Here is a 27,217-nt window from a genome sequence, read left to right as displayed (position 1 = left end):
TCAGCTTTGGCTGTTCCTCTGTTTAATTGTGTTTCTGAAATTTTTTCAATGAGCAGTGTCCGCTCAGTAGACTTTATAGTGGTCTGTGCTGTAGTTGCTTCAGGTTCAGATAAAGTGACCTTTGCTACAATAGCCTCCTGAGCTTCAGAGGTCTCTTTGTGAGAGTGTCTTTGTATTCTTTTCTCTGCAAACCGAGCCTGCTCAGGTGTCCTACGTCTTTCCAAATGATCTCCTTCAACAAGGACTCTCCGTGTTTTTGTTGAAGTTTCACCTGTCATACTCTTGGCATTTTTTGTCATAGTTTCATCAGTAGTGGCATGATCATGATCCTGATTACTGGTGGCTGGTGAAAGCACTGCATAGCCGAGGTTGGTGGCCTGTGGTGTAGCCTTTCCAGGTACAGAGCAGTCAGTGCTACATTTGCCATTTTCTGGTTTTGTGTCAGGAGTGTGTGCTGCATTGAAATGATCTCTTCTAGTGCTCTCAGCCTGTGATTTATACATTTTCTCTGCAGCAGGATGATAATTCTCACCTGCTCTGGTTGTTGTTTCAGTAGTCTCGCCTGACTTAGCACAGCCAATTGTGCCACAGCTGGTTTTATTAATAATCTCTGTAGGCGAGATCCCTGTAGGTGGGACAGAATCAGTCACAGTTCCAAGTATCTCTTGACTTATTGAGGTCTTTCCCAGTAATGCATGTTTCTTATGTTGGACTGCTCTGCCAAGTGTATGTACTGCAGAAGTCCTCTCATGTAGAGAATGTTTGGCTTCAAAAGCACTCTTTGTTGTCAGAGCTGTTTTGATGTCTTTAAATGATGAATATTCCACTCTTTCAGCAGTGGTGCGTGTTCTGTCATGTGCCCCTCCAGCTCTGTGGGTAGCCTTTAACAAACCCGCTCGGACTCCCTGCACAGGTTGAGTGATAGGTGCTATTGCAATCACACTGGGCGGGGCATGCTGGTCTTGTTCGATAGAAATTTCATGCTCAGGCGGCTCTACAATCTGTGTTTCTGTTGTACTTTTTCTTTTCACAGCAGGGGTAAGTTTGCCAGTAGTGGGAGTTGCGGGAGACTCTCTCAGTGACAAAGACTCAATATGACTATTGGAGTGTACCATACGCTCAGCATGTGTAGCCCGAGATGACTTTTCAGTAACAACTTGCATGCTCTCACTATTAGCCAGCCCTGATTCATGAGCTTCTGTGGACACAATAGGACCACTTAGGCTAGCAGTGGGTGCCAGAGACAAAAAATCATTAATTTTAGCATTGGTTATCTGAAATTCAGATGTAACATTCATCATCTGGTCATCAGTCTGCTGTGTTGATATACTGGGGACCTTAAGGTCACTTCTGAAATTGTGTGGAACAGGAATAGCATTGTCACTCACAGTGCCATGTGGTGTGGAGGGATCATGTTGCTCTTCAGTTGTTTTTGCTACATGATGCTCCAAATCAGAAATAGAATTGTTAGTCACATCATCGGGCTGTATTTTGGGTATTTCAAGTGGACTATCTGATTTGACAAATGCAGTGGGACCATTATGATCATTTGTGTCAAGCACAGGTATAGCAAAATCATTCCTAACGGGCACAAAATCCTCACTTACTGCCTGCTCAATCTTGTGGATGGTGTGCATTGTAAACGTGGTAGGTTTAGTGCTTGTTTCCTTATTACCTTCTATCTGGGACATGTGATTATTCCCGAGGGTAATTTTCTCTGTATTATTTGCTTCATCATTGGCATCTACATTGAACAGGTCATCATGGTTATTCTCATTAGTGTTTTTTACTGCTAGTTTCTCAGTCCATATTACAGACAAAGAGTCGAATTCATCAGTGTTATTAGCATGGTGTGGACTGACTGTTTGTGCAATAAAAGGGGAACCGTTTTTTTCGTCTCTGTTCTCTGCCATTTGCTTTGTGACTGCATCTGAATGCTTTACTGCCGAGGTCACAGTTGTTTGCACACTGTCGTACTCTTTAGTTTGGTTTGTCTCATCAGCAGTCCCTAACAAGGACTCAGCATGGCCACTTCCACTATTTGCATGTTCAGCGTCAGCATTGGCCCTCAATATTTCTCTTTCTGAGGCTGATCTTGTTAGCCCTGTCAGGCTATAGGTGCCAGGTAAACTGTCACCTCCAAACAGCATAAGATTTAGCAGTGGCGACATGCTGCTGAGAGGAAATTGATCGTCTTTTGCTTTAGGGCTCATTGATGCCATTACAGATCTCTCCTTGTTATCATCAACGGGAGCATGCAAAGCATCTGAATGGGCTGTCTGCTCTGACAGCTTAAATGAGCATGGCTGGCCTGAAGTCATGTCAAAGGAAGAGGAGGACTGACTGATCTGAGGGGCAGACCTCCCTTGGTGAGGCTGCAACAGGCCTTTGGAGGTGTGGGCCTCAGATGAAAAGGATGGGGCTGTGGGTGGCCTGGTAGATGAGTCATTATACATCTGCTGGGGCGGCACAGGATTCACTGAAGAAGATATATGTACCTCTTCAATGATGTTAGAGGTTAAAGGGTCCTTGATACTGGATTCAAATATATGTGCTGGTATAATGTGTTCTGCTTTCTCATTCTCATTGGTGGTCTGTAAAAGTGAATTTTCTTTCAAAACTGAAGAACTAAATTTATGCCTATGATCTGGAATGCTGTAAATAATTGATACACTGAGAGTAGAACTGTTTACTGGAAAGTGGGACTGAGCTCTCAGGAACCCAGCTGTGATTGCCAGTCTTGGGGTGGTGAGTGACAACATATTAGTGATATTATTTAGTACAGAATGAGATGATTCAGTTACACTGCTGAACGGAGAAACTGCTGGCTTCAGTGTGTCACTAAATTTTGAAGCGCTAACTCCAAATGCATGTGAGAGTTTTGGGGTGATTTCTGATTTAGCATTCACAGCAAGTGTAGCCTCAACAACTTTGTTCTGAGTTCTTTCTGTAGCAGGTGAAGACATATCTCCATGCTTTGTAAGCATAGCTCCTTGTGAAGACAGATGAGTTGTAATCTGTGTGTACGGCTTTTTAGGAAGAGATGTCATTCTTGATAGTTTTGGACTCTGAGACCTCAGAGTTGAGTGTAGTGCTCTGTGATTGCTTGTCACTTTGTAGGAAAATGGCTTATTTTTCATGTCAACAATTCGTGCAATATTTTCACCCAGATGAACGCCCTTGTGCTCGGTTGCCCCCGACTGTTTAATCAAATTTTGGCAGCAAGACAAGTTTGCAACAGTATGCCCTTTGTCTTTGTTAAGTTCTATAGAATTGGTTGTAAGTCCAAGAGGAACATTTGTCATGTCTTCTCTGTTATATTTGATGTCTTTGTTTTCTGTTTCCTCGCTTCTAGTCTCTGCTCTTTCCTCAGCCACATCTTTGGTGGAATTCTTTGAACTTATTTTAGTCACCTCTCCTCCAGCATCTTCTTTGTCCCTTACTTCCCCTTGTCTTGGATGTTCGTCTTGTCTAAAAGTTATATCCTCCTGTCCAGTGGTGCCTCCATGTTCCTCTCCACTTGTCTGGGCCATGTGTTCCTCCATTTCTTCATCAAACGTCCCCTCCAGAGGAATTTTTGATGGGGTCCCTAAAAGTCTGTTTATTGTCAGTCTCTCAGAGAATGATTTGCTTGACAGTGTTGTAAGAAACATCTTCACAGGCACAACAACTTTTCTTGTTGAAAAGGCTGACATTTGTGGTTCTTCCTTAACTGCTTTATTCACTGGCACTGAAAGAGCAACAACAGACTCTTTAGAAATGCTGTTTACAGTGTTAAATGTCGGAGAATCTTGCCTATCTGTCAGATGTTGATTTGTGGTTACAGATGCAAACTTGATGACAGAATCCTTTTGTAACAAAGTCGATACTGGTTCTTTGATCTGAGAGCTTGGTTTTGCTGTTGTTTGGCTCTTCAATACAGAGATCGAAGCTCCTCCTGTCAGAGAGCGAGACTCTGGGTTTTTGACTGCAGAAGTGGTTGACCCACTAAGCCTGAAGGGTGTGCTATGAGATTCAATCAACCACATTCTTGCACTTGGATGTGATGCAGAGCTGTGATCACTACCTTCTAGAAGAACACTTTTCTGACTGCTCTGGGGAGCTTCAGCGCTGACAGGCACGTTGCTCACTGACCCATTGCTGAAGTCCAAAGGTTGCTTTTGGATAAATACATTTTTGAAGTCTGAGAGACTGTGGGAAGCGTTTTTACTGTTTTTACTGAAGTACATCAGGTTTGACTGTTGGTCCCCGATGCTCGCCTTTTTTCCAAAAATCTTTTGTTCTCCATTTTTTACTGGTTTCCTAACAGTATAAAGTGACTTTGATGAGCGATAAAGAGCTGTGGTTTTTGAGCTTGGTCTCTCAGTGACAAAAGTTTCACTAGGATGGGTGTGTCTCACTTGTTTCTTGGTGTCTTTTTGTGTTACTGATGACATCTCAGCGGGAGACCATGTGTCAGATCCAACTGTTCCTGTATCTGAGAAAAAATATTTGATCTGGGAATTTTTTAAAACGCTTTGACTATGATTCACACTTTTATTGAAGGTCAAAACTGGTTGCTCCCTCACACCAAAACTAGAATTCTTGGTAATGTTAAGGTGACTTATCCCTTTGTTCAGTATTTCTTTTTCACCAACTGACTGTTGACGTTGACTGGGTAATGAGGTTGTAAATTGATTGAAATCTAAAGCGACCCCCTCTGTACTAAGTGAGTCAGACGAGGCATCAGGTGACGGTGCAGGCAGAGCCACAGATTTCTCAGTGGACACTCTTCGATCTTTCAGGCAGGTCAAACACAAGTTTGTCACAGTGTTTCCACTCACTGAATCTTCTGCTGTATCATTTTGGAAGATGGATTGCATCGTCCCCAATGGATACTCATTTCTTCCCAGGTTTGAAATACCCTTTTCATCCTTGCCTTGAGATCGTTTGTCATCATTGTCATTACGCAGCACAGCCAGGTTATCAATTACACGAGGATGTGATGCAGATAGGATTGGAATTCCCGGCCCTCCGTTAGCAGATGCGGGAGTAATAGAGTCAGTGTTTCTTTGATTCCTGTTATCAAGCAGAGTGTGAAGCCAAAGAGAGGCTTTCACTTCACCTGTGGACAAATGGACCTCTGGCTCGGAGGTGCCATTCATCATCGATTTAAATGCAGCTTGTGTAGAAGAGAAAACAATCTTCTCATAATTAGAGATCAGTGGGATTTTTGATTCAGTCTGAATCCTCATAGTTGGTGGATTGTCTCTCACTGGTGTGAGAGAGTTTCGCCCATTGCTGGAAACAAAATGCTCTCCCCTCGGTGAGGCAATTATAGCTGACGCTTTCGTGATTTGTATTCTTTCATAAAGTGGCGTTGGTCTGCTGTCAAACAAGCCCACCCCTGGAAACTTGGCAGTCACTGCCACTCCAGTGTGTCGATGTGTATTCTCTGTAGTTATTGCTTCTGTGCCATGACCGATTGTCTTTTCCTTTTTCGAAAGCAGATCTTTTGTGACAGTTGTGCCTTTTGTTTGTTCTGTGTGGTAACCTTGGAAATCTTTTTCTGCCCTGACTGCAAAGAAAGAAAAACAGAAGATGTCACTCAAATGTCTTCCCCAAAGGCTGTCCTTCCTAAACGCTATCATGTAGAAAAATACTAATGAGAATTGTTGCTCAATGCTGTACTGTAACATATACAAATGTGAAGAGTTCATTAAATATACAAATCAGGTTAGTCCTAAAACCACTGTCTTGATGATTGAAGGGAGCACTGTTGCCCCCACTTAATTTGTGCTCATCTCCCTCAGTGATTGTGGACACTTGGAGAGAGATTTAGGTGATAAATTAAGATGGCTGCTAATTAAGCTGTATTTTTAGGTGTCCGCATTTGCATCTAGAATTACAGCTAAAGTACAAAAAGTACAGTCCACTGGAGGACATATGGAGGAAGTAGTGCTATCAGTACTGGTTGCTGTGTTTCTGTAAAAACTTTCTAATGTTCTTCCCGCTGTTAGCACAAGACTTATCATCATGATTAAGGGATGTTTTTGTTTTTTGTTTTTTTTTGTTTTTTTGACCACAAGTGCTGCTATAGAGAAGTGTTTTGATGAGTGGGTTCTTGTCCATGTCCCCATAGTATATGCTCTTCCAGCACAAGGTCATATCTATGCATTGAGAATGGTGCTGACATGATATATATTTCTGCCGTGTGCAGAAAGCCGTAATGGCCAAACAATGAACAGGGTAGATTTAATGTTTTCATGCTTCTCTGTCTACATGTTGTACTGATCCTTTAGTAGCTACCCGCAGCATTGGAACTGATTTATGGTTCAGAGTAAAATTTCTCTTGCTGATTGCACAATAGAAGACAATGTTCTCCAGCCAATGAGTACCTGTAAGAGGTCCTGAAATTTCAAGCACTTTCACATGCAGACTGTTGGTGAAGGAAATAAAAAGAGAAGAAGCTGGTTTAACAATGTAGTGTTTGCATAGTATTTATGCAAATGTTTCCTGCAGTAAGAACAGTATTTGACAGTTTGTTGGAAGCAAGTAAAACTGACGGTTTACATTCAGAACTCCACAGGGTACCTTTAATAATTTGAACCCTGTTGTGGCAAATACAAAGTGATAAAAAGTTAATGATGTTGACACCCCTTGGTGTGTGACTGATGCCTAAAATATGGAGTTAGATGTTTTCACTGTTAATTGTAGCATTAATATTAGGCAGTTTTCTCATGAAATTTATTTGTGTAGCTAATTTCAGGTTTCATCAAGTCAGTTATCAATTTAAATGATAAGCTTTGTGGATGACTGACAACACAGTAAGATGCTCGGAAGAAGTGATCAAAGACAGAGACAGAGGTGAAAACATCTTATCAGTTGACTTATTTCTTTGTTTCTGCTTTATGTTAATATTTTTATGTAAAAGAAGCTTAAAGTGAATCCAGAAAAAACAAAAAGTCCACAGTACTGGTGGCACTGAGATATGCTTCATCATCACGCAAAACATTTATCAGCACTCTATATCTCATAATAGAGAACTCTGAAAGTTCCCAAAATGAATGCAGCTATCTGTTCTTTTAAAAACAAATATAATGGAGTATATAAAGGAAGTAACTTCTGTACTTTCCTGTTAAAAAATAAACACAAAAAATGAGCACATACCTGTAAGCAGGAGAAATCCGAGAGTGAAACAGTAAAGCCTCCTCATTTCTGCTCAGTCCTGTTTACAATTACTCAAGCTCCAGTGAATATGTGTTCCTATTATTGTTTAATCCAACTGAGCAGAAGGTATCGGTTGTTTGCACACATCCACAGATGGTGCCATCCCTTCCAGGGAGCTTTTGTCCTCTGCAGTTCATTTATACATGGATTAGATTTCTCAGTAACTGTTCCTTTTGCCGTCACTGCAGGTACTACGCACTCAACAGGTACTAAAGATGTCAAGAACTCTAAAAATATTTTCTACCTACATTTAAATATTTATAGTATTACACATGTAATAACGTGTATGGAAACGCACCCTACTGAAAAATCCCTAAAGAATAAGATAACACCTCATAAAAGAAAATGTAAACTCAATGGAATTACTAAACTCTTAATTTAGTTGCTTTATTTTAAGCTTGTAAATATATTTTACATTTATATTTTCATTGTAAATACAAAAAATAACATCACTGATGGAAAAATACTGGGTATAAAAATGTTGAAATTAGCCTTTTATGATGAATAAAGAATATTAAGTCCCAAGATTACCAAAAATCCCCAAATTCCTATTATAAAAATATAGAGCACATGAACACAATGTCCTCAATAGTACTCACAGCCCTAAATTTATGTACTGTTTTGGATAATTATTTTTTTAATTACGCTAAATGTCTACATTACCTTCTTCTTCTCTCCTTAAGAAGGGGTCTAATAATACAGTGGCCTTAAGTCCATTTTTTCCCTGTATATTATGAAGATTTCTGATGCCAGATTTGCACAAGGTTATCCATACAATGGAGTTTAGCTAAGGTGAGAAGCAAACATCATTTCTGTTTCACTTGTCTCTCCCAGGCCAACTCTACACGCCATCACAGTGTTTGTGCAAACATTATGCTAGCCGAGTTATAGCTCTGACCTTCTCACAATGGTTGGGTTCAACATTCAAGTATTGAGAGTGGCACTGTGCAGTGGTTAGAGCTGTTGTCCCAGAAAAGGCACACATTAAATTCCTGAGCCAATCCCTTTCTGTGAGTTTACAAGTAATCCTCGGATTTCAAAGACGTGCAGATCTGGCGGATTCCAGACTGTGAACAGTCTTTAAAACGCAAATTAGTTCATTTTGAGATGATTTGTCCTTTTGGGTACTGCCATCCAGAAAATCCAAACACAGAGGAAAAAGTCGTTTTTATACCCAGGACTCAACTGCCCCTTTCTGGAAATTAAATAAAAAAACATACAAACCGACCACACAAATAATCAAAAGATTGGAGAAATATCAAAGTCTGGCACAAAATAAAATGACACTTTAGGACAGATGACGTATTAGAACTTGTTATTATGGTCACATAGGGGGTGAGACTGACAAGACTGCAGGTAATGTTGGCTTTCACAAGCTGTATACTGCATAATTTGCATTTAACACACTTTGCCATGGTAAATAAAAGACCTTCAAGACGAGTGATTAAGTGCCAGGTTTCTATCTCTATGGAAAGCCTTAACCACAGGGACACATCTTTCTAATCCATGTCTCACTTCAAATACCATCAATATGTAATTCTGCTGGATCAATATCAGTCCGTTAGAATCCAATAGTTTGTACCACCATACAAGTGAACTGTTCAGAGTGTATTCGTTTAAGCAGTATATTCTGTCTTATTTTTACTATTTACTTTTCTTAAGGATTCAAGACAAACATTTGGATATGTTGTAAATTATTAGTGATACTTCTAGAATCCAAGAACAGACATAAAGATGGTTAAACTTAACCTACTGTCATGTGAGTGTATTCATGGTAATTAGTCGTATAAATTCACATGGGCACAAAAAACAAGGACAGCCAAGAACACTGCTAATGTATATGACCTTGTTTATGTAGATTATGCAATTAGGAGCAGAATCTTATTCAAATGAAATAAATCTTTGATTATTTTCAAGACAGGCTTTCTTTTAAAAAACTGTATTAAAAAAGATAGCATTCAAATGGAAATGAAAGTTATAAGAGTTTAAGAAAAGAAAAATAAATTATATGACAACAGAATTGAATATTTGTGTTTTTTTTAGTGACTGCTGTTTGTGGTGTCTAAGCCTATAATAGAATATAGAGGAGAACAAGACTGATGACACAATGCTCATAAAACATGTTATTGTCATGAGTTCATGTGATGAACTTCATACAGGAGTGCAGGATCTCAAGGCCATGTAGTTCTCGAAGTTTGTTCATATGTCTGGAAATGAAAGCAAAAGACAAAACACAGTGTTCAGTGTGTTAGCACTAAAACACAACAATTATACTCTCATAGTCAGAGAGGCATTATGGTACAGAATGTGGAAGATGGCCTACAGTGGCAAAACATCATTGTTCAGTTAGCTTGTAATCAGGTTTTATTCAACCCAACTTTGAGTGTAGAAATAAAACCGTGTCCACACATACATTTTACCCTGCAGTACAAAATTAAACCATTTCCAAAAAAAAAACAATAAAGGAAAACACTGAACTTAAGGTGGGGGAAGATATTGAAAACTTGTAGGTAATTTACACTTGTAGCTTTTGTGAAATATTTATATGTAACACACACATTTAGATGAGATATTTAGTGAAGCTCACATGAACTCCATTTTACAGACCCTCCAAGAAACGAGGTTTAAACAATGAGCCAGTTATATGATTAACTGATCAACAGAAAATTAATCAGCTACTCTTTTGATTGCTGATTATTCATTTGAATCATTTCTAAGCAAAAATAACATCCCAAACATTCCAGCTTCTCCAATGTGAAGATCTGCTGTGTGTCTCCATGTTTTATCACTATAAATTCAATATCTTTAGTTTTTCACTAGGAGTTTTACAAAAGAAGCACATAGCTTATACTCTGGGAAATTATACCTGCCGGTTGTCACTATTTTGTGGCAATTTATTGACAAAAAGTTTTGTTATGTTTTGAACTCTTTTTGTGGACTTTTGAACTCGTGTTTAGTTTAAGTTTTGTTCATAGTTCCTGTTTTATTTTGAAGTCATTGCCCTTGTGTATCGTGTCTTGTTCTACTTCCTGTCTTTGTCTTGTTTCCCTCCATTTGTGATTGTCTGCCCCGCCCTAATTGGTTTCACCTGTTGCCCATTGCCTTGTGTATTTAAGTCTCGTTTCCCTGTGTTCTTGTTGGTTTGTCTGTTTCCATACCTGTTTCCATGTCAGTGTCTATGCTCGAGTCTGTTCATGTTGTGTTTGTTCATGTTCGTGTGTCTTGCGTTTTCACCCTCATGGACTTCCCTTGGTTTGTTTCAAGTAAGGACTTTTGTATTTTTGTTGTTTAGTTTTGTTCCTGAGGTTTTGTTTCTCCCATGTGGATGATTTTTGGTTTATTAAAAGACTTTTGGTTCTCTGATTCTGCCCATCCTTGGGGTTTTTTTTTGCATTTGGGTCCAAGTCCTTGCCCTAGTCATGACAAAATGTCTTTCCCTTTTTCTTTCTCTCCCTCTTTCTAAACTGGGGGGATGCATTCACTGCAATAAAAACTTTGTTTTTATTTGACTGCTGGCAGTCAGTCTGTCATGACTAAGATGTAACCACAAATATTAAGCAAGAGTGTTAAGTTTATAGCAATCACCATGCATTAGCATAGTGAGCCAATCATGATATACTCTGAAGCACAGAATGACTTCTGATAGATGGTTGGCTGAGAGGGAGAGGACACTGACACTGAGATGCAAATACAAATATAATAAAGAAATATTTGAATACTTCAGGTCAGCCTGAGCTTAAAGTCAGAAATTTGCCTTCTTTAACCAGAACCATAACATCACATTAGTTCATTGTCAGTTTCATCAAGTCTATCAATGCTCCTTCAGGCTTGTTTCTAGAATGTAATCAACAGCATGTGGTTTATGGAGTGGGGTGAGAGGGCACCTGGGCTCCGATCGACACAGCTTCCCCAGAGCAATGGCTGCATTTTGCTGCACAGCTGTCTTCTTTGCATCCCCTGCAGCGTGTCGCAGCAGCAGCAGCACAATATCAGTGCCCAGCAGGTTGCTGGCAATTCCCTCCAACTCAAGGCAGTGGGCCAAGCAAAGGGCTGCATTTCCTGACACCATCTCATCACAGCTGGAACCCAGCAAGTGACGTAAACTAGACAGTTCTGTGTTGAACAATAAATGAATCGCAAATAGGAAAAGAATAGCATTGTTAAATATATTAACACACATGCAATGACATGAAATCAACAGATACACCCTACACGGCACTCACACACATGCATATGTATATAAACACACACAGACACACACACACACACACATACACACAGTTGATTTGCATATTAGGTCAACCCTCAAATATTATTCATGGACTAATGAAGGAACTTGTAAAAGTAATGCTAACATGTCAATCATTTCTCACTTTTATCAGACTTCACCAGCTTCTCCCGTGCCAAGTGACTGGCAGCAGTGCACACTGTCAGAGTCTTAATGGCATACTTAGTGGCAGTCTGCCCTGTTCCCTGGGTAGGCAGACACAAAAATAACAATGACATTAAAAAGTAGAACGTATGTTTATAAACTCTAACTTTCCACTCAGAGGTCACACAAAGTATGAAGAAAAACTGACCTGTAGTGGAATCAGTACATATATGAAGAATTAATGTGCAGGCACTTAAAGTACTGATCACATTCAGAAGCATTAAAATGAGTATACAAGCAAAAATAGCTTCTGGAGCTTCACACCAGCACATGAATGCACCACATACTTAAAGTGTGTTTACACCCAGTAGTGGTAGTGTGATACAGTAATCTGGTTAATGTAAATCCACATATACGTGCAGCAGTTAAAAAAATTTGGTTTCTCCTCTGCCCCCAACTTATTTAGACTTAGAGGCTACTCTGTGTTCGTTTTAGTTTTTGTCAGACTTGGGATTGAGTTATTTTAAATATGAGGATGAATTGCTACGTGCAATGATCTCCCTCCCATCCACCCCCTCAGCTGTTACTTTCCCTTTTCTGAAGTCGTTGTCATGCACATATGCACATGTAAAAAGCCGAGCTGAACTCTGGTTAATTGTATGCATGGCCAAGAAATCAATGTTCTCCATGCAGGAGAAATCTAGCTGGGGAAATCAGGGGGCTCTAATCTCCATCTGCAATTACAGAAACCAGGTTTCTCAACAGAAATCTGAATCAGAATAATGAATCCATTTAAAGGTGGTTGGGAAATAGAACATCATTCCACAAGTGAGATACAAGTAAATGCTGATTTATGTATGTATTCACTGAAGCTGTAGGATGTATGGTGCGTACCTTCAGCAACCGGCACATAGCCCGAACCACATCCCCCTGAATAACATGCTGAACAGCCTCAGAGGACTGAGGGAGGACAGTGCTCAGCACACCTGTGGCTCTCTGGAAGACAAAGAAGAATGATGGCATTAGAAAAGGAGATAATAGAGGATAGAGTAAAGTAGAAGAACAAAGATAAATGGGAAAATGCAGCAGAGAAATAGGCAGAATAGCACAAGATCAAGAGACAGCAGCTATTGTAGAAAGACAGCTACCAGAGAGAAAGAGGCAATGAGAGAGTGTGCTGGGAAAAAGGTGGAAAATAAGAAAATAAGAAACTGTTGTTCCAAGGCATGAAATCAGTTGGTGTTATGGAGTGTGTCTGCCGCAAGTACAGAAAGTGCATTGGAAAGATGGTGCAAGAGTTGTAAACATGTTTGAGTGAACATGTAATTATAGTGACCCTTTCAAGGACAGGACCATATAAAAAGAAGAGAAGAACAAATGTAAGAGTAGAAACATGCAAACACAAACGAGAGAAAAAGGTCTCACAGGAGTGCTTGCTTTGTCTTGCAGGCAAAATCTGTTGAATCATTATCTTTACATACAGTAATACAGTAATTTTAGGGCATGATTTAGTCATTTAGGGGCACAAATAAAGTAATTTGAGTGTAGGGATAACTACATAGAGGGAACAAAATCAGTATACTTAGTGTGCAGAGTAATCATTTGAGAGAATGAGTTATAAGTGAGGACACAAATTAGTAATTTGAGTGAATAATATATCAAAACTCATGTGTCTTTGAGACAGATAAACACCCCCTTTAACCAATTCATCTTTCAGTTAAGCATCACTACTCTCATCACCCGTGATCATAGCAGCAGCAGGCAGCCATTTTCATAAAATAGGCTCTGATTAAGCCACTGCATGCTGTCTAGCCAGCACCAAATGGGAGACACACGTTAGTGACTAGCGGGAAAAGAAAACATCTAACAGCTAATGACCCAGATATTTTTCTCAAGAGCTGGTGGAGACCAAATCAGAGCTAGGCAATGGACACATCATGTTCATTTGTCAGGCAGCCAGTAACACGTTGCTCCCTCCCTGAACTGTTTTAAAGTGAAATGGTTAGCTAAAATGTTAGTCATAACATTTTTCAAGACAATAATACTGTAAGGGTTATCAGGGCTGCACGTCTGTCAACTTCATGTGGAGTTCCTCTGCCACCTGGTGCTTAATACTGATTAATGCTACTTTAAATCTTTAAATTCAAATCAAAACAGCTCTAAACTGTTTACTAGATTGACAATTTATCTCATGGTTGGAGCAAGGTGACCATAGTGTAAATAAATGGATGTTCATCTCAACAAAGCTAAATGTACAGCATAAAAAACACAGCACTGCAGTGATAACTGGGGCAATGGGGACTCTATGAGTTGGGGCTTTAGGTATATCATAATGGTGTAACCATTATGATGCATTAAAGAGAAAAGAAAGTAACTTAAATCAAAACAAGATAAGAAAAGACATTAGCAGATAAAATTATTGATCAAATTCAAAGAAAAACTATGTTGACATCAAGTGACAAGGAAGAAAAAGAGCCATCCAGGCAATGAGCAAACACTAAAACAGAGAAAAGAGACAGATGGGTGGAAGTGTGGGACTCTGAGGGCATTGCATAGGCAGGGTGAAACTGCTTTAACAGCCATTAGCACAGACAATAACACCTGGAACTGGAGTTTTAATCAACTATAATGACACATATACAGGATCCTCTGAACACTGTGGATTGCTGTTACCTCCTTTCAGGGCACATTGCCAGTGAGCTCACAAGCCCAAGAAAAGGCCCATTACTCAAGATGAATGTCTTTTATTTTCGTCTAGTTACCTGAACGAATGGATTTTGCTTTATAGGATATACACAAGTTTGGAAACCAAACAAGAAAAAGTTTTCAGCGCTCATCTTCAACTACTGTAAAAATCTAAAAAAAAGTATTATATTTCAAACCTTGCCTTGGACCAACACAGAAATATAACCACAACATGAAAACCTAATGGGAGTTATGCTACAGTGAAGCAACTAAATATGTGATGTGTTGGGTTTCCAAGTCCTACTATGTGAATCTTTTTTCAAAACCTCCTGAGTAATATAGTGTAGTGCTAGAGTAAGGTTCACTCACAGTTATGACTCCTCCGTCACTATCCTTCAGCAGGCCCAGGCAGCAGTCACAGAGTGAAACAGCATGCTCCTACAAAAAGGCAGGGACAGAAAAGTGGCCAAGCCAATTTTCACATAGATGTCACCTCTGAATAGGTGACATCACACATCATGGTTCACACAAATGCTCCCTCTGCTTCCCTTGTCCATTTTGTTTCATAATATTTTTATAATATATTCTAATCTATTGATTTTCAGTGCATTTTCAATTCTTTTAAGTTGTCCAACTGAACAGAATGAAAGTCCAGCTTGACCTTGTCTGAAATATATTGTCATCATCCATCAACTAATGCTGTACCCAGTATTAATATAACTCCAGAATAAGCCAGGGATTTTTTGTTACAAGAGCACTCATAATATTCCCTGGCAGACATCAACTGTGTTACCTGGATGACTGGAGAAGTGATAGTTGAAAGATTGATGATCAGCCCAAGCATGGTGTAAAGGATATCTTTGTATTTATGTGCACTGCACTGCCTCTGCAACGAAAGACGACAAATTCTGCACTTAATAAAATGCGTAAAATGAGTGAGTTTAAAGAATACCAAAACATTTTCATACTATCCAACACACACATTTATCGTGTAATTGTGACATCAACACTATGCTGACGTGTTTCATTCCCTTTGGCATCTGAACTCCAATGAATAACTCAATGAATGACCTGCATTCTTCTGAATAGACTCTGTAATCATACTAACAATGGCAACCCGAAAGGCCTTCCAACACTCTGGATCATGAGCAAGCTTGTGACGGATGACGTCATCTCGGGCAAGACAGCCAATGGCCGACATCAGTGATGGAAAGACATGACGATTGGATTTGCTGATATTTCTCTGAAAAATGAGAAACAGATTTGCAAATTTGCCGGAACACACACACACACACATGCTGTGTATAAATATCTACATATCTTACCAGTATTGTTGCAAATGGCTCAGTGACAGAGTCTGTCAACACATCCCTTAGCTGAATGCAAAATCTGTAAGAAAGTATGAATACATTTCTATTTTACATTTCAGACAGATATACTCTGTATAAAGTTGTACATGTATAAATATTCATAGTAGTTGAAGGTCTTAAAGATTCCACTATTAAACGGAAGTACCGGTAACACGTAAACAACATTCTGCACACTGTTGTGTCACTGTGATCATAAATGCTTGGGCAAGGGAGCGAGTCAATTTGAATCTTAACTTCAAGTTCTTCACAGCTCAGCATGACACAAGTAAGCAAATCAACAGCTCTGTCAACTGAGCAGGTAAAAACTTCAAAGAAAACTTTGGCAGGAACCACAAACCTCTCCAAGGTTGAACAAATAAGTGCCTAGTGCATCAAACACCACTATAGGCCCATATGGTCTTTTAAACAAAATGTCGAAGTCATATAGGACAATTCAAATAGCAATACAGCATTGAATGTCATGTCTCTGAAGTTTCTCACTAATCCACTTTGCAGGCAATAAAAGGCACAGTTCTACATTTACATTCCTTAGATGTTTTACTTGGAGGAGATTTGTAAGATTTGGAATCACTTTGGAATTTGAACCAGCTGTGTATTACTTTCCACTCCAAAACAAAAATATCTATGAAAGGCCAACACTGACCCAGCTGAGCTTGTACAATGAAGAGAAAACCTCTGTAGGATATAACATGTTTTTGTTGAGTAACTCTCTTTGAGCTATAGACAGGGAAAATTGATCTCCCCATTTCACTGCTTGACACCTCGACTTATTTCCTGCTGTGTTTGAGAGCCTGGGTTGTCCTTTCATGTCTATTTTCATGAGGTGCCAGAGAGAGAAGCAGGTTAGAACGGCCTTTTGCCTTCGAGTGACATTAACACTTGGATAGTACATGTTGATTTATTAAAGGTGTTACATTTCCCATTTCTCAAGGGACCTCTCCTCACATGGGTGGATTTTAAAGTGCTCTTAATATATATGTATATGAATAAGAGTATGGGAAGATAATACACTGTCCCATGGATCATATTCTGATTTCTGCAGAGTATCTGAAAATTAATAAAAAAAATAAAAATAATCATGTTTTATGGTGTGAGGAGAATAATGTTGTTCGTTTGTATCTGTAATACTTGTTTTCTGCTGCAAAGTTCTCCAAAATGTTGACCGCTGTGTTCTCCTGCTGCTCCTCTGGCTTTGAGATGCACACCATGAGGTTCCTCACTAACCTTTAGATCCAGATTAAGGGTAGAGTTTGATAAAGAAAGAGAGAGGGAAATAGAGGAGAGAGAAAGAGAAAAAGAAAGAGAAAGTGAATCAGCCTTTCTGCAAAATGACAAGTTCTTAATGAATATTATCAAGATATCAATTAGCATTTTGTACCTAGATAATGATGGTGTCCACCTTTGGACCAGAAAGTGCAATAATAATGCCAAAATAGATATAAATATTATTTAAATTCTGTAACAAAGCCATAAACATATGAAATATATGGCCTGGGGCTGACCTAAAGACCATCCAATGATTTCATTATTGCAGACAAAAATGTGAAATACAAAATCTTTTAAATACCTACTCAAGATGGGAGGAGGTAAAAGAAAAAGTACTGTAAATAATTAGGTTAATTAGAACATACAGAAAGCCAACCATCCCTGTCTATATAAAAGCAGAATTACATTCCTGCAATGTTCCTGGGTTTGGAGGAGCAGAAAGGCATTTTTACTACAGCTGTGTTATTGCTCTCTTTAGTTGCATTGGATGACATCATAAAGAAATGTCTTACATGTGCACATTCAGGCTGTCAATGGCCAAACGTCTGCTGTGCGGCATCTGTGAGTACAAACACAGCAATGCCAGGCATTCTTTCCGTACTGCAACATGCTCTGATGTTACCAAGTGAACAGTGGCCTGTCTGGTGAGTGGGCATGTCATCAGCATCCTCTGGTTTTCATCTGAAAGCAAACGAAAAACAATGATTGAGTTCACCGTACAATGGCACAGTACCCTGTTATGTTCCCAAGGAACAACAGACTATGCTGTAAACACAATTACATGTATAATTACATGCATATTAAGCTTCTATACAGAAGATATGCTTTGTTGTTCATATGGTATTAACATACACACATTGTGAATAGCTGTGTAAACAAATTATCACAGCTGGCACAAATAGTTGATGAGCTGAAGCCCATATAGCAGACAGAAAATGAAGTGCAACTCAATCATCCACATACCATTTCCACAACAAATAACCCTCCATAACTTCAGAACAGAGACACATAACTCCTGGCTGTCTGGATCCTTTGTTTTCTGCAACAGACAACTGTGAAGAAAATAAAGTCAATGACCTTGACTCCGTTCTCCCCTAACTGACATAATACAAATCAAACTGAAATATTACTGTCACATAATGATGACAGAGAATGTTATGTACACAAAAGTACAAAAGTATGCCCGTTAAAATGGATCTCAACACAACACAAAGTATGGAAACAAAATTAAAGAAATTAAAACTACAAAAACAGAATGTTAACTCGTAACAACCACTGATAAACCCTTATGGTCAAATGTTAATCAATAATATAAGAAATTCGAGACAATTCACAAGAAGTAAAATGCCAGATGATTTCATATGGATATTACACAATCTTGCTGCAGCAGAATGGCCCTGTCTTTAGGTACCAAAACTTGATTAATGCAGAAGTTTATTTTAATTCAGCTACATAACTGGAAACTGTATGAAAAACTGTTTTGTAAGCATACAGATGTACTGACACTGATAATACGGTTAGAAATAAGAGTGGGCAGTTCGTGTAACATAGCCACTTGGCGATAGGTCACATACCATCTGTTTTCCCACTAAGGTATTTTCGAATGACTTGACACTGGCAGTTGTCTGACTGTTGTCTCTGCCATGACGAAGCTCGTATGTGCTGCTACTTGTTGGCTGAGAGTTATAGCCTGATTTGTTATCCTCATATCTGTTGTGTTTTTAAGAATTTAATTATAAACTGGCCACCTCAACTGTTTTATTTTTTGCTAGATTTTTTTTTTTTTTTTGTATTTTTTGGAGTGGACTGGTAGGTTTAATACCAAGGAGTACCATGTATAACGTTTTTGACTTTGAAGAACTCGAGACCTTTTTCCACTTTTTTCTTTAACTCTTAAAAATAATTTAGATTCTATAACACTTACAAGAGCACATGCACTGAGAGCGGCTCTTCAGATTGTGATCAGGACAGGCAACAGTGGCACTCGCCCTCTTTGCTACATGGCTCACATAGATTTCTGTTAGTTTATCTGGCTCAAGGCCGTATCCTCATTGGCTATTTTCATCAAGCTCAGACTGCACTTTCTTTGCACTCTCTACTTCCCGCACACAGTGTTCTAACTTGAATAATGACAGTGCTAACAATGGACAACATGAAAAGTATGTGATAGATTAAAAATAGCCTTAATTATCTGACATGAGGGAGTCATAATTTGTATCTTGTACAAAACACCCCCTCTTTCCAGGACAAAACAGAGAGCCTTTGCTCATTTCAGCACTCATCTCAATCTCCAGTGTGATCATCTTTTCCTCTTTGGGCTATCAAACAAACAGCCACAGAAAGAGAGAGAGAGGGGGCGGAGAATGATCTCTCTAGTTTAAGCCATCATTGTCTCTGTATGCCCCGGTCTCTGGGTCCATCTGTCAAAGCTCCTCTGAGGACTGACAGCTACGTCTCCCTCTGGTGTCCTTACCTCCTCACCATGTCATTGCTGCTGATGATACTAAAGCCATTGTTCAGCCTGAAAAGGGTCTGGCCTGTACCTGTTAGAAGAGAACAGAAGATAGTGTAAGAAGACAAAATATGCTGAGAGAGTAAGGTTGTGAGGAATGGTCTATTTTGCACTAATAATGAGTTGGAGTATACAGAAAGTAGAGCAGAGCAGTGAGGGAGTACTTTTAGGGGCTAAAGCTTGTAATGTCAGCCCTGCTCAGATCCTTTCAGTTGTGAGTTATGTAAGTTTTGCCCTTTTCAGTTGAATGGCACTGTGAGACAGGTATTATATCATTTGATATTACGCTTTTATTCATCTAAATGAAGAAAAAAGAGCAATTGGATTAGAAATGTTTGCCATTCTGCAGAGCATAGCCAGTGAACCAAAATGTGGTGTGTTACAAATAGTGATACAAGACAAATCAAAAATAGAGAGTTAGCATTACATTGTTGTGTGAGTTTTTATAGCTTTATGGTTTGCTGAATGACAAGCTTCAAGACTCCCTCTATCAGTTCCATCAGCCTCAGCTGTGTGGTCAAAGTACCAGCGTTTATACATGGCTTGTATTAGGGCTAAAAAAAAACTTACATTAGCAGAGAGTTTCAAAGTCGCTTGTTGGGTCAAAAACATTCACAGCAGCTGACAGAGCAGGGGTGAACAACTTGGCAGAGAGCAACTGCTGCCTGTCTACAATGGCCTCTTTTCATACGGTGGAGGACTAAGTAAACAAAATATCAGTTACTTTTCAATCTGATGCTACCATTATCAGATTTGTGCTGAAATTACTCTTGCCCAACAAATGTCCTCTTTGACAGCACAAGATCACAATTCTTTTTCCTGTGCAGAGAAAGAAAATGGGCTTTAAGGGCATGTTTCTGCCTAGTCTGTTTGGTTAGATTCATGTGAAACTTTGAGCAGCAAGCACTGTGCCAGAAACCAAGCTAAGGCAATTACATATGTTTTGTCTTATGCAAACATTTCACCTCTGATGATGCAGTACGGGATTTGTTGTAGAACTTTTATGCACAGGTGTAGTGTGCAGTAATGCTCTTTTTATGAGCTCTTTCTTTCTTGGTCAGGGACATTGTTAAAAATTGGTCTCCTGGTCTCCTGACACCACCTGAAATATATATAAGCATTGATAATCCCTGGCATGTTCCACCTTGTGGACAAGGTTAGGCTGTCATAAATCTACAAAGCCAACAGTACTACCAGTCACTAGCTACCTACCAAGCTATCTCCTCTAAATCTGACAGGGTTGAGTGTAGCTATGCCACTGAGGCATGGAATATGGAACAGACACCTGCTATCACAGATTTATCATTTAATTGCACCCAACACAGTTCCAGAAGGCTTAATAGTGTTCGAGGTGATCTTACAATAACCCTGCGCTCTACTTACTGCTCTCGACACCAAATGCAGCAAACAATACTTAAATAACCTTGTACCAACACTAAAAGGTGGTACACCATCTTAATATTAGTCATTTTATATCACAACAACATTACTTAGCTGATGGAACAGCTGTTACTGCTTAGAACAGCTCACTCGTCAGCAACCAAATTACATCAGCCATAACAATAAAACCAGTTACAGGTTTTAATGTTGTGGTTGATCATTTTATATACCTATCCTTTGCACAGTGTATTCCGAGGCAGCACTGTGGTTTTTTCTCTTTTAGTGTGGCTTTGTAGTCTATATTGGAAATTTCCTCACCATGACAAGCAAATTGAGCATGAAGAGAAATCAGTGATGTACAATGTTAGGTCTCCCCTCTATTCCACTGTCACAGAACAAAAGGCAAGAGACCATTTGTTTTTGCATCCCTGCTCCACCTGATGTCATGTCGTAAGATGTTCGCTATAAGTACTTAAGTACTGCATTAACTCTCTTTTTCTTCTCCAAGTCTTTTTATCCTCCCTGGCCAGAAGGCTGATCTTTTGCAATCATTTTAGCTATAAAACTGGAGAATAGGTGAACCACTGAAGCAGGTTATTGAGGAAAGAGTGGGCACAAAGAGATTAGAGGAGAAAGATAATTGTGCGAAGCTTCTCCCAGAGGAACACTCACAGTCAGTAACTGCTTGTAACAGAATCTCCAATCCTTCGCAGTAGAAGAAGAGCATCTGGCCGGGCCTTGACAGCTTCTCCAGCAGCTGTGGCACTGCTGTGGCCTTCTCCTCTCCCTTATCAAACTCTTGCCTCGCATTCATCTCCTGACTCTCTCTCTTCTCTTCCAAATCTACTTCGGTCAGGTATTCTGCATGTAGAAAACAAAGGAGACAAAAGAAGAAAGAAGAAAGAAAACATACTGATCTGACAGAAAGTTATTCCATAGCAATAACTGCAGTTACACTGTCCCACAAAAAAGTAAACTCAAAGTCTCCTTTACTGCAACAACCAGCCACCTGCCTTCAGCCATAAACATGCTCTCAGATAGAAGTATTTCTGTATTGTGTATTATAACTAGGTATATAATGCAAATAGAAATAGAATTGAAAAAAGAGACTACAAAATGCTGTACATAAGCATTATAGCAACAAAGTAAAGGAAGGTTAGGTTTTGACCAAATACTGTATATGTAGAGAGCACCTTTCCACAGTTTTTAGCTGTCTGCATCGTTTTCAATGCTATTTGTAGACAAAAGTCTATAGCATTGAACTATAATTACACTGGGAAGAAAACAAAATGTATTTTTTGACTGAGCAACTTCAGAGTGACATTATGCTTTAGGTTGTCATGAAAGCTTTGCAATCAAATGGGCTGAAGTCAGTGAGGCCACCTCACTGACAACCAACTCAACAACAATGGAGAGCCTCTCTATTCTTTTGATAGGTCTCAGTCTAGCTTCAATTTGGGGCATATAAGGAAAGACCATCTCCCATGGAAAAAAACATAAAGGAGTACCAAAAATACCAAAAACTAAAATGGTGCAAAATGATACATGGCCAATGATGATAATTCTCACAATATAAATTCATCAAAGGATTCCTAACCTAACCCTGAAAAAACCTTTTTTCTTTACCTTTTACCATCTTCTCCCTCCTAGGTTCAATTTCCGCTATCTTTTCAAAGGAGTGTCTGGACTAAAAAAAAGAGAAAAATTTGGTTAGTCACTGGTTATATGATGTGCTTCACTGGTCTCTTCTGCACCATGGAAATCAATATAATCCTGGCCACTCAAAAAGCCTACACTTTCTCAGCAAAACAGTGTGCTATCTCGAAAACTGCACTTTGCAATAACTGTATTAAATGAAGATTTTTACCAGATAAAACAATGTTATATTGGATTATTAATATATTATTATTAATATAATCCAATATTCCAATTTATATTGTATATTTAATTGGTTTTACAGAATTTACAGAGGATTACTGTGAGACTAGTACTGCTTGTATGAAACATGCTTATACTTCCACTACTCTATTTAGAATTCTTATTAATTTTGTTCTCTATGCCATTCATACAATTTTCATAATGTACCCATAACTGCTGTAGTTACATGAGCTGCCAAGTGTAATGATCTGTATACAAGAGCAATATGTAAAAAAAATAGGCGATTACATATAATAAGAGATAATTATACTTGCCTCATTATATTTCTTCAATGCCAGATATGCTTTGCCCATGTGTACGTAAGCCTTTATGCACCTCTCATTACACTGATAGAGAGAAAATGATCATGGGGGAGTATTAGTTGAAGCACTTCATCAGCAGAATAACTACATAATGGTGATTTAATGTTTCTGCATTGACAACACTAACATAATAAAGAAATATTCAATCTGAACGCTACACTGTAGAAAGTTTGGTGCGTGTTATAGTGAAATGATTACAGGAAATCATTTGAACAGTTAATCGGTAGAGCATATTTATCATTCAAAACTGGCAAAAGAGTTTTGCAATGTAAACCTGAATTTAGCTTGACTAATCTAAAGGCAGGTACTTGAATGTTTTCTTCTTTTCATTCTCTTCTATACACTGTTCACAAACTTCTCTTCAGAGAACATTTTTGCACTGCTTTTGGCCTGTATCCTGAACCTATTACTGTTTGTTTGAGTGCGGTACAGGACAAAGCATTGCCCACTGTTAACCCATCCACCCCATTTTCCTACCACACATATCTCCTCTGAGCTCCATGGTTCACAAAGAATGGTGCCTAAGATGATACTACATTAAAATGAGGCAGAACCTGACTGACCCATTCACAGCCAGGCCTTACCTTAAGGGCCCATTCGCAGTCACTGATGGCCTCCTTGTACTTTCCCAGCTTGATGTAGGCCTAAGTAGATTCAAACATTGGACAGTAACTGGTAACTGGGCATCAATAAATAATAAATAAATCTGGCCTCACAAAGTAACAAATGGAATTAGTAGTGTAGCTGATAATATACCACAGAGCAGGTTTTCGTCTCTGAAAGGGTACATACTGATTGTTCAGTTAACTTAAGTGCACTTAGATATAATCATATTGAAATGAAAATGCATGATAGGCAACCCATAGGTTGCCTTTAGACGTCTGCGAGGCCTGAAGTTTCTTCATTAAGTCACAATGATCAGCACAAAAAAAGCAGCTCTGCTTTGATTTTGATATCAACTGACAAGATTAAATTAAACAATTTTTTCATAGAAAACACTTTTTCTTAGAAAATAGAATCATAGTAAATGAGTTAAAGGATGGAAAACATGAGATATTCACTTGTGCTCGGTTGGTGTACAATGGCTGCATGTCCCGTAGCTCAGCCAAGCCATCACTGTAATACTTCACTGCAGTTTCATAGTCTTCCTTTGAATAAGCTTCATTCCCCTTGTCTTTGAGTGCTGCAGTGATACATTACAACATTTAAATTACAGCAAACTCTTCACCTCCGACGGCATCTTTAAGGAACAAAGAATCACTTACCAACTGCCTTTTTCTCTTTAGCATTTCGCCTTATTCTTCTGTCTTCAGCATCTCTCTCCATAATCTTCATGAAACCCTCTGGTTAAAAACAAACACAAAAACTCAAGCATGAGTGCTAGATAAGGAGATAAGGAGCACTCATGCTCTTTATCTAGGATGAAACTGTAAAGTCATTTCACCTTGCATCTAAAATTTGACTTTAAGTTCTCCCTCATCAGTTTTGTCACACATTTTAAATAAGGGAAATCCAATCATCAATTTACTGATCTCATCAAAATTGAGGTTACAAATGAAGTTTTTAAACTAGCTTCTGGAAGTTGGTGACTAAAGAGATCCTCACAGGGTACCTTCTTTGCGTGATTGTTAATGCTAAAATGCTCTCCCAAAGACAGATATTGTCCAATGTAATAAGTATCAACTGGGAGTAACAGTTTCTCTATTCCTCTGTCGCCTCAGTTTTCTTGCTCCCTTTGTAAAGTACATGTATCATGTGTTAACTTCAGTGTTGGTGGTTTCACACACACATATGTGTGAAAGCTTGACGCATTTGCAGCCTTATTGATGAAATTACCTCAGGTAGAACTGAAAATAAGTGTTGATTTGATAAAAAGTTCTGTTGAATGGAATGCCACATTCAAGGTGCTGGGTCAAGAAGGATGTGTATACAAGAGACTTTAAAAAAAAAAAAAAAAGTAAAATGCCACCTTTTAAAATCACCACAGCAACTTGTAGCAAATGTGACATCTGCCACATCGTCCAATGTTTGTGCGTGCAAGTTTTTCTATGATGTTGTGCTTTGATGGTCTAAACAGTAAATACATGTTTCCTATCCATTAAGCATTGTAACGGGCCTCTAGACAAAGGAACCAACAAAAACACATCCATCATGTCCAATCATTCATAGCCACTAATCCATTAAGCGTACTCCGCAACATGACACAGTGGCGGATTGATAAGGGCGTGAGGAATTCACTTCACACTCTTAACAAAACCTCCACTGACTAAATTGACAAAAATGGTACAAAATGAGGGGCTGTCTCATCTGCCCTGAGCAGGCAACTGGAAGTGCAAAACATGTTCAGGCTTCTTTAATGTCAAGGACACACCTTGTACTGCATCTGTTTTCCCACTATATCGCATGGTGAGTCACAAACCTGCCAAACAGGCGCAGTTGATTAAAAAACCGATGTCAACGTCTGCAGTAAACTTCAATGACAACATAAAAATAGGCCCGAATGTTATTAGAAACTACTTCTCTACACTAATCCTATGTAGCACAGGGAAAGTCTAAAAATAAACCTCTTTGCCCTTAACAAATCGGCTACAGATTATACTCATGGATTGTTCAAAACGCAGTGCAGTGACTGACGTAAGTCAGGACAGGGTGCTTCATAGTCAAGGTTGTTGATATTCGCACCGACTGCTGCAACCCCAAGTGAAACAGACTGCATCTTTTACAGCTGTGTTTGTTCAGGCAGGCCACTGTCTTAGAAAATAAACAAAGCAGGGTAGTGAAGCACATCATTCAGCAAAAACATTTTTGCTACATATAGCTATTTTTGAATAATATTTTTTTGTGATTACACCTTATAAATAGTTCACTGTCTTAATTTATCTTTGGAAAAATTGATATATATATATTTTTTGTTTCGTTTAGTTTTTCATTTGTTTTTTGTTCAGCTTTGACAAACCTTTTCTTACCATGCACACTGGGTAAGTCTGCTTAGATAATGTTTCAATTAACTGCAAGAGACAACCACAGAGAGATTTATTTTCATTGTCACTCACCTGGACTTTCATTCTGTGGACTCTGTAAAACAGGAAAAAAAAATCACTAGAAGAATGTTAAGAAAAACGTCCCTTCCTATTCACCACTTAGTGTCCTTACAGGACAAGAAGGGACAAAGTAGACAACACAACAAGGAGTTGCTGGTTTTTGCTTGGGGGCCAGAAACACCAAGGGACAGCAAAAGAGACAAAAAGATAGAGAAAGAGTGAGAAAGACTAAGACAGACAGAGAGCGAGTGCAGGCGTGCAAGTGTGTGCATATGACTTTGTAAGCATGTCTTTACAAAGGAAAGCTGGAGCGGTGGGTTTGCGTTGATTGTTGTCTTGTCGACTTTTGCCCTGCAGGTCTCATCCAAAGCAGCAATGTAGCAATCAGCTTCCTCCATCGCTTTTTGCTGGGCTTTGACATCAGAAGACCTAAGATCCTTCACTAGCTCACCTGAAAAGAATTGATTTATTGAACTTATCTTGAAAAAAATGCATGACAAAGAAAAGAATAAAATCTCTTTAAGCTTGAAATGACAAAGGCGATATATATAGCCATATGGTGATACAATGCCTGACCTTTCTGAGCTTATAATAAAGCTAATAATGTCACTAATTTTAACTATTTAGCCTTGACTTAAGTGGTTCGTTAACACAGACGATCCTTCATCTGCCTGTTTATCCAACGCTGGCTAACTAATAAGTTACACAGCGATATTACTCACTTATTGTGTCAACGTTGCTCAAGAAGCTCTCGAAGTCTTCAAGTTTCTCCATCATGCGTTTGCCCTTGCAAGCTTGCTTTTATTATTTAATAAGCTAAGTAGCTCCTTGTTGTGTTAGCTAACGCTGAATTAAACCACAGAAGTCTCAGCGTTGAGTTACCATAGTAACGTGATGCCTTCGGGGTCGCTCGTAAGTCCCTGGACTAATGGTGGCAGTACTCCGTAGAAGTAAACAATGAAAGAAAAGGTGAAGTAGTGTATTTTTTTAACTACTCAGGATTTGCACAGGCAGAACAAACACTGACGAGCGAAACTGCTATTTAAAATATTGTAATATGAAATAAACTGAACACCTTTATCAGCTTCTCACCGTCATTTCTGCTCTCTCCTGTTTCCTAAATATCATGTATTGCTATTAGC

General features: G+C 38.9%; 1 protein-coding gene across 1 annotated transcript; it reads right to left on the bottom strand.

Moving 5' to 3' along the window:
• Window positions 1–9,346: 9,346 nt before the first annotated feature.
• On the bottom strand, window positions 9,347–26,852 carry ttc12 (tetratricopeptide repeat domain 12). Its single transcript, XM_041046900.1, has 21 exons — window positions 26,798–26,852; window positions 26,372–26,526; window positions 26,088–26,109; window positions 24,300–24,377; window positions 24,096–24,217; window positions 23,619–23,678; window positions 22,987–23,058; window positions 22,421–22,481; window positions 21,467–21,655; window positions 19,376–19,445; window positions 17,866–17,954; window positions 17,415–17,583; window positions 16,765–16,860; window positions 15,592–15,655; window positions 15,375–15,509; window positions 15,060–15,152; window positions 14,636–14,704; window positions 12,476–12,577; window positions 11,583–11,682; window positions 11,094–11,322; window positions 9,347–9,416 (listed from the first exon to the last, which is right to left on the bottom strand). Exons 1-21 carry the CDS (start codon window positions 26,850–26,852, stop codon window positions 9,347–9,349), a joined length of 2,100 nt encoding a protein of 699 aa, XP_040902834.1.
• Window positions 26,853–27,217: the final 365 nt, after the last annotated feature.

The sequence above is a fragment of the Toxotes jaculatrix genome, chromosome 9, assembly GCF_017976425.1.
Source record: "Toxotes jaculatrix isolate fToxJac2 chromosome 9, fToxJac2.pri, whole genome shotgun sequence".
Classification (NCBI taxonomy): Eukaryota; Metazoa; Chordata; class Actinopteri; family Toxotidae; genus Toxotes; species Toxotes jaculatrix.
This window is presented reverse-complemented; position numbering and strand designations above follow the sequence as displayed.

What these genes read in the sequence shown, in the direction of transcription:
- ttc12 (XM_041046900.1), bottom strand. Translation starts at nt 26,852, where the DNA reads ATGATGGAGAAACTTGAAGACTTCGAGAGCTTCTTGAGCAACGTTGAC. An exon ending in ACTGCGAATGGGCCCTTAAG is followed by an intron (nt 23,059 to 23,618) that starts GTAAGGCCTGGC and finishes TCTCTCTATCAG; the next exon opens with TGTAATGAGAGGTGCATAAA. An exon ending in AACTTTGCAGCAGAAAACAA is followed by an intron (nt 15,656 to 16,764) that starts GTATTACAGATA and finishes ACTTTCTTACAG; the next exon opens with ATTTTGCATTCAGCTAAGGG.